The sequence below is a fragment of the Gossypium hirsutum genome, chromosome D07 (assembly GCF_007990345.1).
Source record: "Gossypium hirsutum isolate 1008001.06 chromosome D07, Gossypium_hirsutum_v2.1, whole genome shotgun sequence".
NCBI lineage: Eukaryota > Viridiplantae > Streptophyta > Magnoliopsida > Malvales > Malvaceae > Gossypium > Gossypium hirsutum.
In genome coordinates this window covers 36,308,209-36,322,745 of record NC_053443.1, presented here as the reverse complement: position 1 = coordinate 36,322,745, position 14,537 = coordinate 36,308,209, and the positions used below count along the sequence as shown (strand labels likewise).

The 14,537-nt window shown below is 33.6% G+C and overlaps 2 protein-coding genes and 1 non-coding gene across 3 annotated transcripts; all 3 read right to left on the bottom strand.

The window, feature by feature from the left end:
* Positions 1-3,117: 3,117 nt before the first annotated feature.
* Positions 3,118-5,582, bottom strand: LOC107954665 (N-acetyltransferase 9-like protein). The gene is made up of 6 exons (XM_016890290.2): positions 5,130-5,582; positions 4,951-5,022; positions 4,751-4,838; positions 3,791-3,923; positions 3,538-3,576; positions 3,118-3,387 (listed from the first exon to the last, which is right to left on the bottom strand). The coding sequence occupies exons 1-6, from the start codon at positions 5,302-5,304 to the stop codon at positions 3,307-3,309; spliced, it is 588 nt and encodes a 195-aa protein (XP_016745779.2). The 5' UTR covers positions 5,305-5,582; the 3' UTR covers positions 3,118-3,306.
* Positions 5,583-5,636: 54 nt separating this feature from the next.
* On the bottom strand, positions 5,637-5,717 carry TRNAL-CAG (transfer RNA leucine (anticodon CAG)). Its single transcript has one exon. It is a non-coding gene; the product is annotated as a tRNA-Leu (tRNA).
* Positions 5,718-7,941: 2,224 nt separating this feature from the next.
* LOC107954664 (heterogeneous nuclear ribonucleoprotein 1) lies at positions 7,942-14,191 on the bottom strand. Its single transcript, XM_016890289.2, has 5 exons — positions 13,803-14,191; positions 13,055-13,279; positions 11,507-12,704; positions 8,344-8,708; positions 7,942-8,257 (listed from the first exon to the last, which is right to left on the bottom strand). The coding sequence occupies exons 2-4, from the start codon at positions 13,271-13,273 to the stop codon at positions 8,695-8,697; spliced, it is 1,431 nt and encodes a 476-aa protein (XP_016745778.1). The 5' UTR covers positions 13,274-13,279; positions 13,803-14,191; the 3' UTR covers positions 7,942-8,257; positions 8,344-8,694.
* Between the last annotated feature and the right edge of the window lie 346 nt (positions 14,192-14,537).

Sequence of the window (14,537 nt, the reverse complement as noted above, 5' to 3'; positions counted from 1 at the left end):
TGCATTGGGTATTCGACTTCTGTAGTATGTAGTGTAATTCATAACAATGGAATTCATAGCCCAAAACATGGTAAATGGTATCCTCTCATTCGAATTACATGGTTGATGAAAAGTAAATATGGCGGCCATGGGTCGTCCGTCATTGTGATGGATGACTTGATCACTATTTGATAGTGATTAATTTTTCATAAAGGAAGATGTAATGGTTACTATAAGATAAAATAGAATCATATTGGGAGAACAGATATTATCCCAAAGATATCAAGGATATCTTATGAGAGTAATACACTTCTTACAAGGCCATTGGACGAGCGCTAAGTAGTTGCTTTCGTAATGGTATGTCGTTGGAGAGAGCTCAATCACGATACTATAGTGGAATGACTTTGTGACTAAATGAGTTTATAATTAATAGGCAAAAAGCTAAAAATTAATTATAAATTATTTGAGTCCTAATCACGTGTTGAAAAAAATTCCAGTTTGAAAATAATTTTCTTGCATAACGTAAAATTAAAATTTTAAAAAACCACCAAAAGAATCAGTTGAAACATCCTTTGTATGCTAAAAAAACAAAATAATACAACTCTTCATGAATGTGGCCCATTAGAAAAACAGTCCATGTTTGTACTCCTTCACAAAGCAATAAAATGGATGAAAGTCGAAACAAACATCATTATCCTTGGCAAATTAAGCAACAGACAAGAAGTTTTTTCAAACACGTGGAACATGTAGAACATTTTTTATATGTAAGTCTATTACCAGAGATAAAAGAAGAGGACTCTAAATGAGAAACAGGAACACAAGCACTATTACCCATAAAAAGCTTATTAGTACCTGTGCATTCAACAACACTGTTGAGATTTGAAATGTCATTTGTAATATGATTAGTGGCCCTTGAATCTAGATACCATATCTTGTAACCACCATTACTAGAAACAAAAACAAAATTGCAGCCTGGCTGTGAGACACCTGGCTGAGGAAAACAACCTAATCCTATCTGAGTCTTAACACTTTTTGGAAACTGCAAATTCAGTCTTATAGGAGTAGAAACATTCACTTGACTGGGAAGCTGAAACCCACAACCTTGCATTCCCTCACCATAATACTGAGACTGAAGCCACCCTTTGAATACCATAACTGATGGAACTGTGAAACTGGAACATAATTCGAAGGAAAGTGTGATAGAAACTATGATGATTGACCCTGATCAGTAAAATTATGATAATTCACACTCATTTGCATCCCTTGATTCATATCAGAAAAACCAGAGAATGTATGATCAGAACGATAGTGACATTTTTGCACTAAGTGTCCAATCTTTCCACACAGTTGACATTGAGGGTCGATTATGAGGAAAACGACCTCCACGACCTCTACCGCAATAGTAACATCTGCCACCTTAGAAACCACCTATAGATTGTTGACGGTTTCCTTGATTATAACCCCTGTTATAACCATTACTTGATTCAGAATTCTTTGACTGAACCACGCCATCACTTTTCTGTTGTTGAACCACATAAGCTTGCATAGGAACACTAGACACTAACTTAAACTGTCTTGACTCGCAATCAATTAGCGTCTCAACAAGAAGATCAAGAGAAACGCTGGTAGCTGGGGCAACAACACGAACTGATTCATACTTAACTAAGATCCGTGCAAGAATGACACTCACCAATTCATGTTCAGAAACAAGACTTCCTGTTGTATTCAAAATATCACAAATACATACATTTAACCTTGGACAGATATTCTTTAATGGTCAATTGACCTTTTTTCTAAGAATGCAACATATGCCTTAAACTTGAAATCTCGGTATTTGACCTGGTAACAAACATTTTCTCAGTAGTTGTCCACACATCAAAACTAGTATTAGCACTAGTTAGATAAGATAACACATCATCACATACTGTAGACAATAACCATGATGCCAACAGTTTCTCTTGTCTATACACCAGAAAATCAGGATTATCAACTAATTTATCATCTTTATCAACTATAAACAGAGGGGGAATAGTAATGGTTCCCAAAACATATCCTTGTAAATCAGATCCTTGAAGAATCAACGTTATTTGATGCTCCCAAAGATGAAAATTACTTTCACTAAGTTTAACAATTTCATGTTTAGGAAGTCGTTGAACTCTTTGAGCAACCATAAAAGAAAATGAAACTCACTTGAAAATTCACTTGTTCACCAGCATTTGAAGAAGGATGTTATTGACTAACATTATTCCTTGAACTGACCTTAATTTCTGGAGTCATAGAAAACCCACACCTAAAACCTAAAATGCACACAACTTAACAGCAAACAACAACCTTTCACGACTGCAAATCAACTAACTTTGATACGATATTCAAACTCACCAAAACAACAGCAAAGAAACAAAAATGGGACTACTTATTTTATTTCATCAGTTCTAATAATCCAAAGGACCGAGCTATGGAATTTATACAAGAATTCTAGTGCATTAGCTAAGCTTGAACAATACTAATAAGAAGCCTAATTCATCTTCTTAGCTCATCCACTAATTAACTGAAAAATAGTTACACAATTGCAAACTAATAGCTACATACCTAACAGACAAACTGAAATAGTTACAAATATACCAACTAATAACTAACTAATATATCTTAATACTATTCAACATACTTCAATTACAAGTTAATGTTCTTACCTCATTTTTGAACAGATGTAGATCCAATCCAATGTGAATGTTGAGGATAATATATGTAAAAATAATAAGGTTAAAATAAGCTTCAAGTCTATATTTTTTTGTACATTTATAATTTAATCCCACTATTTTTATTTTTATGAATTAGTCCTTATATTTTTTAGAATTTAAAATTCAAATCTTATTTGATATGATATTTGAAACAAAAAATATTTATTCCGATTTGAAAGAAGGATATTAATAAAGTTAACAAATTAGACTTGCATTTTAAATGAAAAAAAGAAGAAGAAAGATTACATTTTATTAAATACAAATAAAGTGACTAAATTTCAAATGTACGAAAAATATAAGGATTTAATCTAACTAATCGAACTCGGACCATATTTTATATATTCAGACATTATACTAAAGAGAGGCAAAATCCTCGTGGATTGTCATTAATCAGTTAATGTTAAAGCAATTCATCATTGTTTATCATTATTGCAAATGTAAGTTTCCAGCATTGTTCATCATCATAAACATCAAAACTCTTTTCCGAAAACAGGGAATCATCTACAATTCTAGTTTCTACAACTCATAGATACATGTATGATGACAGTTAATAAGTTTTAGGGGAAAATAAATTACGGCCTCCCGGAGGCTATGCATGTGTAACTACACTGCCCAACAACTGCAGAAGCTCCTCTTGCTTTTGCTCCGTCACCGCCAATTCCAATGTTACCTACCGGTCAGGCATGAACAAAACAAAACAAAACAAAACAAAAAGGGAACTTAAGAGACCACCCACTATCAGACTCAGCAACTACTATGTCATAAGAAACCAGGGACGGGTGTGCCCTGAGCACTTTTGATGGCAAAAGGAAAATCTCACCTCCTTGAATATTTCGCTATAAGAAGTCTCCTTGAAGCCCTACAACCGCAATGGCATGTCAAGAACAAGAATAAGACAAGTAAGCATTCATGCATCTACTGTATTGTATCTCTTAACCTCCATGCAAAAGCCTGGACATTAATCCTTCAAATGCCTTTGCATGAATGTCTCGAAAGTAGGAACAAGAAAAATAAGCTTTTTAAGAACATGAATGCAAGTATGTGTGTGTAAGGGAAGAGAGCAAAACAGAGACCAATTTCCGAAACAAACTAAGAGATGACCCATTTGATGCTCCAATTTTAGCACGGAAGACATGGATTCTGAAGTTTTGAACTGCATAGACCATCATCATCAGGACAGACTCTTTCCCAAGGCCCTTACCACGGCTATTCTAGCATGAAAAATAAGAGAAAAGATTAAAAGGGAATATTTTAAAAACAGTATCTAGATCAACTTTACAGTTTTGATACTTTGTTTTGTTTTCCTAGTAGAATTTATCACAGCAAAAACAAGGTCGTCAGGACCAGAACTTTATCCTAAAAAATGTGACTAGAATAACACTCAACTTGAAATATCGAAACCAAGCCAGACACAAATATCAGAATGACCAAGCCACTTAAAGGAGAGTACATCTGAACAAGTAAGGAAAGTATATATGTGCCATGACACATAACAGCAAGAAATGAGAACCCAAATTGCCAGTTAACTTCTTCATCTGAGATACATGTAAATTATTTGCCAATTTGTCAGCATCCATCATTTCATTATTCTTTTCTCCTCACAAGAGTTGTATTATCGAATCATCAAGTATCTAAGCATTCAATGCAAACATCTTATGAAAACTGAGTGCTGGAGTCTACCAAGAACATAAAGGGACACAATTGATGTACACACACAATGACAACAAACCTATGAATAAGGCAATTACAGTCGCTATTCATTATCATATGTTGTATAGGATGGTGTATAAGTACTATTTACATTAAACCATTACTCAATTTCCACAGCACTCTTGCTCATAAATGATTAAACAGAATGAAAAGAAAAAAAAAGAGAAAAGCAACAAACCCAACAAATTCTTAGAAAGAAAAGAAATCAAGTGCAAGAAATTTCATGTTGATGATTCAAAATGATTACACAAGTATGAAGGAAAGAGAGCGATGTCAGTTAAGAAATAGATTTTGTTGATTGTGAAGAAGTGCAAAGCAAGTACCTTTTTGGTTCAGCTATCATAATTTCAACCTCTGCTAATTGAGGGTCATCCAAATCATTCATGTAGATATTCACATCCCCGACCATGGCTGGATCATCGTTTACCATCAACTCCATATCAGTCCAAAACAATACGCTGAAGAAATCAAAGGGTTTCACTAAATTCTGTGCAATTAAGAAAAAGGTAGTAGATGAGGTGACCTTCCACATGAGGATTTACATGAACAAACTTTTCCCCGACCATCTCCTTATCCAAAATAATGAAAGTTTTCTCTGTTGAAAACCAAGCTTAATCATTAAATTAAAGGAAAAAGAAGAAAACCCAATTGAGAAATTGGTATAAACAATCAGAAAAGGAAGTGAAAGAGAGAGAGAAGAACTGAGAGGGTCTTGGTTCCAGGAGAGCTGCATATCGTATTCCTGTTGGAGGGAGAGGGGCTCTGATCCGGTGGCTTGAAGGAGAGCAGGGTCTTGCATCCAGAGGTGGTACTTTGGGACATGTGCTTCCATGTATGGTACCATTATCACCTTCTGTCCTTCCAAGCTCACTCCCATGGCTGCTGCTGGGTTGAGAGACCCCTGAAAGGCAAAAACCAAGAGGCTTTTTTCACTTTCCAGCTCCAGTATGGCTACTGTCGTTTTGTCGGGGGTTTAACTGCTAATTGCACCCGACATTAACATGGTTTCATATGGGTGTTTGGTTGAAACAGGGATCCCATTCATTGTGGTTGGAACTTTGGGATTAGGATTGGCAGTTGCGGGCGCTTCAAACACTTGCTCCAAGTCTGACTATTTAGTTTGGCCCAACACTATTCAGCAAGCATCAATATGATAAAGAATTGGAAGCCCCGTTTCTAATATGATAAAAAAGTGTAAAATTTCATTATTGTCAAGAATGGGATTCGAACCCATGCCCTTTCGGACTAGTACCTGAAACTAGCGCCTTAGACCAACTCGGCCATCTTGACATTTGATGTTAGTAGGTGATTCTAAAAATATCATTAAAAGAACAAAGCAAGTCTTCTAATAAAATACAAATATGCTAATTCTAAAGTGATTAGTTAAAAATTCTAAAAACTCAAGTCAAACCAAAATGGCATTGTTAGTTTTGTAGTGTTTTTGAAAAGAACTAACTCATGTTAAAAAAAGCTTGAGTTGAAAAAATTCTCTTCCAAAATTTCACCTTCATTAATGTCCCCCTTAAACCAACAAATTCTCCTTAAAAGTTTCAAGAACTTGGTGAGATCACTCCAACCTTACTTTTCTTAATCTTGATTTTTTATTGTTTCATGGTCCTTCATTGTAATAGAGATAGGACTTCATTTTGTTGATATAAGTGATCAATTGCTCATTGTTTTAATTGAATTTTAGCTTTGTATTGCTGCTGAAAAAGAAATCCAGTTATTGTTATGGAAGAAAGAAGATGATATGAGACCAGAGAAGGAAAGAGGAAAAAAGGTAAAGAGTTTTTCCATTAATAATTTCATTTCATAAAGCTTATTTTCACATATAGTCATGCATAAATAGTGAGGTCTATAACTACAAATTACATAAACCAATAATCAACAACTATGACCTAAGCTTAACAAATTTCCTAAACAGCTATTTTGTATTATGCCAGCTCAACATTCCAGTTGGATCCTTCATTCTTCAATAATTTGTCTCTTGATGCATGTGAATTTGAGTAGTAATCCTCTTTGCCTAGCTCCTTGGTTCATTGTTATGGTCTTGGATTGTCCTACATTGTTTCCCCTTTTAGTTATTCTCTTGTCCAATATGACAACTAGGTAACAAGGGGTTGTCCATCATCAGCAACCTCTTTAGAGCTTTTTCTTTTCTTTTCTTTTTTAGGAGATAACATAAAACACATTATGGATTTTAGCAGTATTTGGTAATTTGAGCTTATAAATTATTGACCCCACTTTGGTAATTATAGAATAAGGGCAAAACACTTGAAAGAAAGCTTAAGCTGTTTCTTAAAAGCTAGTGTAGTTTGCTTGTAAGGTTGGATCTTCAAATAGACTTTTTCTCCCACCTCAATAATACAAATAAAAGAAAAACTTTCATTAAAGATTGAAATGTAGTAGGGGCATCAATAAGGTCAAAAGGCATTAGTAAGCTAATTTAATAACTCTTCCAATTTTTTTCATTGTTAAGTTATTCAATTGTATATATTAAAAAACTGTGGAAGTTTATTGGGTTTCAAGTCTCAACTACACTAGTTAAGAAGGGTAGTGGTCATAACTTTTGGGAGGGGTATATTGACCTTTAGGTTTTTAAAATATATCTAACTATGTAACTAATAGTATGTTGAAATACAACAATCCTACATTTAAAAAATACAAGGGTAAGGAGTGTTTGTATTACTATAAATAGAGGTGGTTTCTTCACCTTTTGATCATCCTAGAATTTGATATTTTTTTGGTAGTGTCAGAGAACATATGCATAATTTGTTGAACCTCATTAAATTTCTAATGTTCTTCCTTGTTTTTATTTATCTTTCAATATTTTGTAGGTACAATTGTAGATATTTTATAGGGGACAATATGATGACATATTGTGCTATTAAATTAAATTGTAGGAACATTCTATTTAGGAACTTGAGTTTTAAGTGAGATTATTTGTGATTCCTCCAATCTTCTTAAAAATTAAACCTAGTGTGATTTTCTGGTATAATAATTTTCTCTTTTACTCAACGTAGTGATTGTAACTCTTCAACATGTAGCTTATATATAACTTCATTCAAAATTTTCTTGGTACTCCACCATAACCTTCTGAAATAATTTATTAAATTCTTTTATAATATCCAAACATGTCCTATCAAAAAATCATAAATCTTTTATAAGCTCAGATCAAACTACATCAAGTTTTTGCATAATATAGTCATCAAACTAGATTTAAACTTTCCTTATCAAATACATGGTAATAATCTCTAACTTTTTGTAAACCCTCCATTTTTCTTAAAAACTCTTGTAATCGATACTTGAGGTCAATTGCCATATTTGAAAAATTTTAGACATAAGCATACAACTTTAGAAAACATAAACATATTTATATCAGACAAACCCAAACTCGTAATATGATTTCTAGTTTTAGACCAGACAAAGCATTCGAACAGCATCGTAAATGAAAAATTAAATAAAAAGAAAATGGGATCAAAACAAGGAATGCCAGCAAGCCTCCAAGACTTGATCACATGATAATGCGGCTCCAATCGCCTCATTCTAAATTTCTGATTAATGACTATTGCACGCAAACAAAGTCCATTATGCAACTTCACATGATTAGATTTAATATCATAAACATAAGAACATGTACGTGCATATCCTCATATTAAAAAAAGCTCAAGCAATGCAATGTGATGTTCCATAGCATTGTATTTGTAGATCCAAACTGATAGCATTATGCAGAAATCATATCAAATACCATATGGCTTTGTTTATTTCGTCTGAAGAGTATTGAAAACCAAAAACATGTCTGATCGAATAATCCATTTTAGTATTTCAACCTGTTGCAGAAAAAGTTTCAATGGAGTAAGAATTAGCATATATAGTAACTTGATTTAAAGGAGCCCTAAATCAACAAGAACCATACCTGAAGATAACCCACAACTTAGCTAGAGCCACATTATAGGATAAGAAATTTAGGGAGAGAAAGAAAAGCCTATCTCCTTGCTTCGCATGAGATGCTTTAGCATTTCTGTCTGTATCTTTACATCTTACTAAAATACCCAGAAAAAGGAAAAATAGAAAAAAGAACCCTTATAAAGGTAACTCAAAACTCAAGCCTCAACACAAAATCCCTTGTAGATCCCTTAATAGGCACTTCGGTTAGCTTGAGATAACCAATTTTCTTTTAATACAAAGGAAATAGGCATAATTCATAGATCATCTGCTTCACAAGATTATCTTCTCCTATAATTCTTTTGATAACCAAAACAATCTTCTAGGTAGCAACTCCTGAACCAAAAGAAAAGCAAAATGAAGTGTAAAAAGCAAATTCTGAATACCGAATCTATAACAAAGTTTGAGAATGCACATCACAAAACATGTTTTAAATTTTTTTTTTGAAAAACATGGCTTGTTTACAATGAAAAGTTGAAAATAACAGAAGTTGCCAGTTAGTGATTTTCATTGATATGATACACATCAAAGTGGTATCAACTACTTTATTGCATTAGCAGCCAACCAAATCAATGAGCGTAAGGCAGAAAAGATTACAATAAATAGATAATACAGACTATGAACTAGGACACCATGCTTGCCCCAGGACATGGAATCCTTTTAGCATTCTTAAAAGGAATTTTGCTTGTCAAAGCAAATAAAATTATAAAAGAACTTAAGAATTGACAGCCAGGACTGTTAAACAGCCACTTCGACAATAATCTACTCGATTCAATCCCTATATAAGATTCTTAAGTAGTTTCTTCCCCTAGATGACCAAAGAATGAAAGTCTCTTTTTCTCTTTATTTTAAGATTTGTAGCTCCGCTTGGTATGAAGAATGGAAAGAAGTATGGAAAATTTGTTAATCTAATGGTTAAGCTACAAAGTAGGAAAGTGGTTATGAATCTTGACCATTTAATTAACAAGTTTTTCATCTTCACTCCTTTCCATCTTTGATATGAAGCAAAGCCTAAATGTCAAACAATGTTGCTTTCCTTTCCTTTTTCCTTCTTCTAAATCGAATACTTGGATGAGATGCAGGAGTTAAATACTTCTGAAACCCAAAATTCCAATTGCTGCTTATAGCTTCACTTTACAATATCCCACTGCTGGCCAAGTACGGTTTGCAGTTAGGCTCTTTTTCTTCCCAATCATGCCAGGAACAACATATTCAAATATCAATCTTCTACTTCTACTAATATTATTTCTCATTTGTTTAACTTTTCTTGCAGATCAATGACCTTACTTTTTGCAAACCTGATATAAGCTTCACAACAGAGATGTAAATGTAAATCCAAATACTGGTATCCACCACAATACGAGGTGCAAAGGTGCAAATGCAAGTTGTCATGTATTATTTCGCATATAAGCTGAAGTATAAAAGGATAATAATAGACGCGTTTAATATTTTTATAGTGCCTCTCTTGCATCTTCAAAGTGCTGGGACCATAATCACAAGGTAATGGAAAAGGATTCACCTTAAATGAAACAAATGCATATTTCAAAGAACAAATAATTGTATTTTTGAGCTTTCTTTTAAGTAACAATGGGTAGTAATTGCTTGTAAACCCAATTCCATCACAAAGTTGATGCCTTAATGAAGTGGAAGCAATGGATAACTTATCTGCAGAATCCCTCGTGCTACACTTTGACAGGGCATCTCTATTTCTAATAAACTACATTAGCAAAGTTATACATTTTTTATTCTAGCTAAATGACTACCTGAAATGTGGTATCCTTCAATATTAATTAAAGTATGGTCTATAAACAAATTCGACTTAAATGAGAGGAAACATAACTTCACTAAGGCATCCTCTTACGCATCTTCTAACTTTTTTGGGGGGAAAAGAAAGAGAAGACATTTGTATGGTATCATTGAGGTGCAACCTAAGCACATTAGGTGCCAAGCTGAGGCATAAATTAGCAATTGCACCACATTTATATGTACATAGAGATAATCGCAATTAAAGGTATTTCTGTAATAGTGATCTACTCCATTGGTTGCATACAAACTAATGCTTTTTTGAGAACAAATATATAATGTGCTTCGCTCTCTTATTAGTAACTATCATGCTTTAAAGATCCAAAATTAAAAAACAATCATGATATTAATGATGACAAAAGAGCCTCCACAAGCAAATTATGGGGTCTCAAATCTAGTCAAAGATCTCCATACCATATCAGAAATACAATGCTAAACCTGGATTGCACTCATACTTTTTTTTGGCACCTGCATTGCAGCAGAAGGCTCACTAAAATGTAAAAAGATTTGCTTGTCTGAAGAAGCCTATCCTAGAAACCTTGACATCACTGAGACACAATAGAAGCTTTTTTTTTTTTTTTTTGTGGGGGTGGGGGATTGGGGTTAGATTGTGCTGATAAAAAACTGAGTATACGACAAGCATTTTAGTAAAAGAAGGAATAAGTACAACAATATGTGATCCAACTTGGTAGTCAAGTGATACCAATACAGTGCCTTAAGTAACTGGGGATGATAGTTCAGAAAGAAGAGGAGTTCAATGGAGATGTTAACCATAGAATCAAAGTTGGGTGGTTCAAGTTGAGCAATATATGGTACAGAACGTTGGGCTAACAAAAAGCAACATATATAGTACTCAACGATAAGTATATTTTCACTACAGTTTAAACAATTATTTTTTTAAAATTACCGAATTATCTAACCTATTTCAGAGATGCAGAAAAACTGTCATATGTATATACATGTTACATATAAAAAAACTTCATTCATTAATAAATGAATCATATGGTGATTATGTTCAAAAGTCGTCATCAATAATTGATTTAGTTCTTCTAAACCTAGCAAGCACATCATACAGCATTAAAACATGGAAGATGATATTACTAAGAAGAATGTTTAGCTACATTTAAGACTTAGGCCCAATAAAGATATTTAACAGAGCCCCCATATTAAAGTTTTCAAGGTTCTTTCTATTATGCTTCTACAACACTCAAAAAGATTGTGCCACTAAATTCTTATGAACATCATTGATAATTCTTCGAAAAAATTATGGCAAATTCTTCAATCTAAATCGTTTAAAGAATGATCATAGGATGCTAAGTGACAAGTCTTACCTCTATTTTCTTGTCTCTTACTAACGCTATAACCCCCGACATAAGTAGGAGAACTTTTGCCCAAAACATCAGAAGTGGCACTACCAAGTCCATACCCAAAGGAATGAAAACCATCTCGCTCAAACATTGATGATCTCCAAGCAGTATCCCCATAAACTGAAGCTCCACTATACAGGTCCACAAAGGCTCCATCATAGCCACCATTTGATGCTGCATATGATGATGTCGCCACTAGATTGGTCCCACTATTTCTTCCATACCCTGCTGTTTCCAGTCCAAATCTATTATAACCACTTCCGTAGCCGAAATTCAGACTATTGCTAGAAACATCAATCCCTGCACCATGACTGGGACTTCCAGAAGAACCCCAATTAATCCTGTTCCCAAAGACACTTCCTCCTATACTCCCGCTTCCAGATCCCATACATGCACTTGAACTAACAACATTTGTGTTATAATTGATCCCCCCATTTCCTAAAAGATTACGGGTCATTGAGCTGAAAAAGGAAGTATTACCTCCACTTCTTCCATCATACCCAATAGGACTAGCGAATCTACTTGTATTTCCAATATAGTAAGGACTTAATCCTCGTCCATAGCTCATATTACTACTAAAATTTGCACTATTTCCAAAATTTGGGTTCAACCCTGGCTCAAAGTTCATGCCCATTCCATAACCAGAACCAAAAGGAGGAAACCCGCTTCGACCACTAGCAATTGGACTGAATCTACCATCCATCCCAAGTCCATAACCTCCAACATTGCTTGGAGTAAATCCCTGAGCATAGCCATTAAGAAAGCTGTTGACACTATTCATACCATAGTTAAATCCACCAAGGGAACTACGACTAGAAACAGGTGATAATTCTTTGGGAACTGCTCTTTTGACCTCAACCATTTTACCGTTCAGTTCATGGAATTTTTTTAGCAACACTTGGTCCACTGCTTCTTCTGAATCATAAGAAATGAATCCAAAACCCCTAGGCCTTTGGGTGTTATGATCATACATCACCACTACATCTGTTATATTTCCAAACTGATCAAAATACTTTTTAAAGTCACTCTCTGTGACAGTTGATGCTAAACCTCCAACAAAAATCTTTCTTGCCCGGCCTGGACCTAGAGAACCATGGATGCTGCTAGTGCTTCTACTCATAATGTTTTGCTCATCCCTAGGAACTGCCTTCTTTGCCTCAACCTGAGCATAACATAATTAACTCAATAATGAAAATAAAACTTAAACACAATAAACTCTTTTAGCTCAATATAAGTAATTATACTAAATGAAGAATTACAACCATAACTAATACTATCATTGCAAGGAAAATGATATATAACAGGAAGCAAGGTTACTCTTGGCCCAAATTTGAAATTTAGCTGGACAGGGAACTAGAATAATATAAATTCCTGCAATTAGAATATCAGGATCATAATTTCAATAAGGAATTTAGATTTCATCTGTTGCTTCAATAACCTAATAGCATAAATGATAAACATAGTACATAAAAAAATGATCTAAAAATGTGTGCTTAAAGATCAACAACTTACCATCCTGCCATCAATGTTGTGTTTCTCCTTGATGACTCTATCAGAAACAGCTGGGTCGGCGAAAACAACGAAACCAAAACCACGAGCACGCCCTGTGGTCCGATCCTTCATGATCACTGCCTCTACCACTTCACCATAACTATCGAAATACTCTTTGAGACGCTGTTCATTGGTGTCCCAAGATATCCCACCGATAAATAGTTTACCATTTTCAGACATCTTTCTCTACATTCATGAAAAACTAGTTCCATCAATATAAAATCTAAACTATCTACATTTTCAAATCAAATATAAACTTTAACATAAAAAAGGGTCAAATCTATCACTGGATCCAATGCAAGACATAAAAATTTCAAGGAGATAAAAACAGTAATAGACCAAGCAAAAAAACAACATAAAAATGTTCTTCCTTGGAGAATAAATTTGATAATAACGAATCAAAATGTTGCCTTTTATTGACTATAGTAGTCCAAATGCAATAATGAAGATGCATTTGAACGCATTTTATTTTAACAACAAAAGTATAACCGAAACACATGATAACTTCCTTTCTAATTCAAAATTTAGAAACAACAGATCATTCAACAACAATCAACCGACCAACCCCATAATTTAATATCACTTGAAATTCAAAAATGAAAAGAAAAAAAACCCATTTGGACAATCAATCAAAAAACTGATATAATTGTAAAAGTTTATTGGAAAACCCATTTCCAGATTCATCAGCAAGAAAGATAAAAGAACGCACCAATGAAAAGAGACGCAAGTAGCAAATGTTAGAAGAAACTAAGATCTGAGAGGAGGCACAATAAATACAAGAACAGAGGAGGTTAATTTCATCCTCTTTCTTCTCTTTTATTTGCCTTCCCTCGTTCAGATAATATAATTTTGCTCTTATAAAACTTTCAATCTTGCTTTTTCTCCTTCAATTAAGACATCATTAAAAAAAAAGTTTAAAGGAAAATAGAGAAATGTTGTAAAGAGATATGGAAGGTTTCAATTTCTAAATAATTATATTTATTAGGTTTCGCAAGAAAGGAAGGGGGTTGATCTCGTAAATGTAGTGGGGTGAGATTTGGCTTCTTCTACTCCTTTTTATACTTAATGGTGATAATTTTAGTCTACCGTCGCATCTTCATCTGCCTTAATGCTCCTCCCTTTCTCCTATCAATTGATTGTTACACTGCTATGATATTTTGTTTTTCTTGTTTCTTATTTTGGATTTTCAGTTATTATTTAAATCTAAATCTAAAGTAAATTTGGAATTAATTTTATTTGTAATTAACAATAAATTAATAAAAGTTGTTAATAACAATCTAAACAAATTAAACCTAACAACTTCACAAAATCGAACACGTAAGAATTCTAAACAAATTAAAAATTTCATAACAATCTCAAATAACTAAGTATTCAAACATAAACTTCAATCTAAAAATTCCAAACAGAAAAGTCATATAAAAATCACTAATTATATAATGTAATT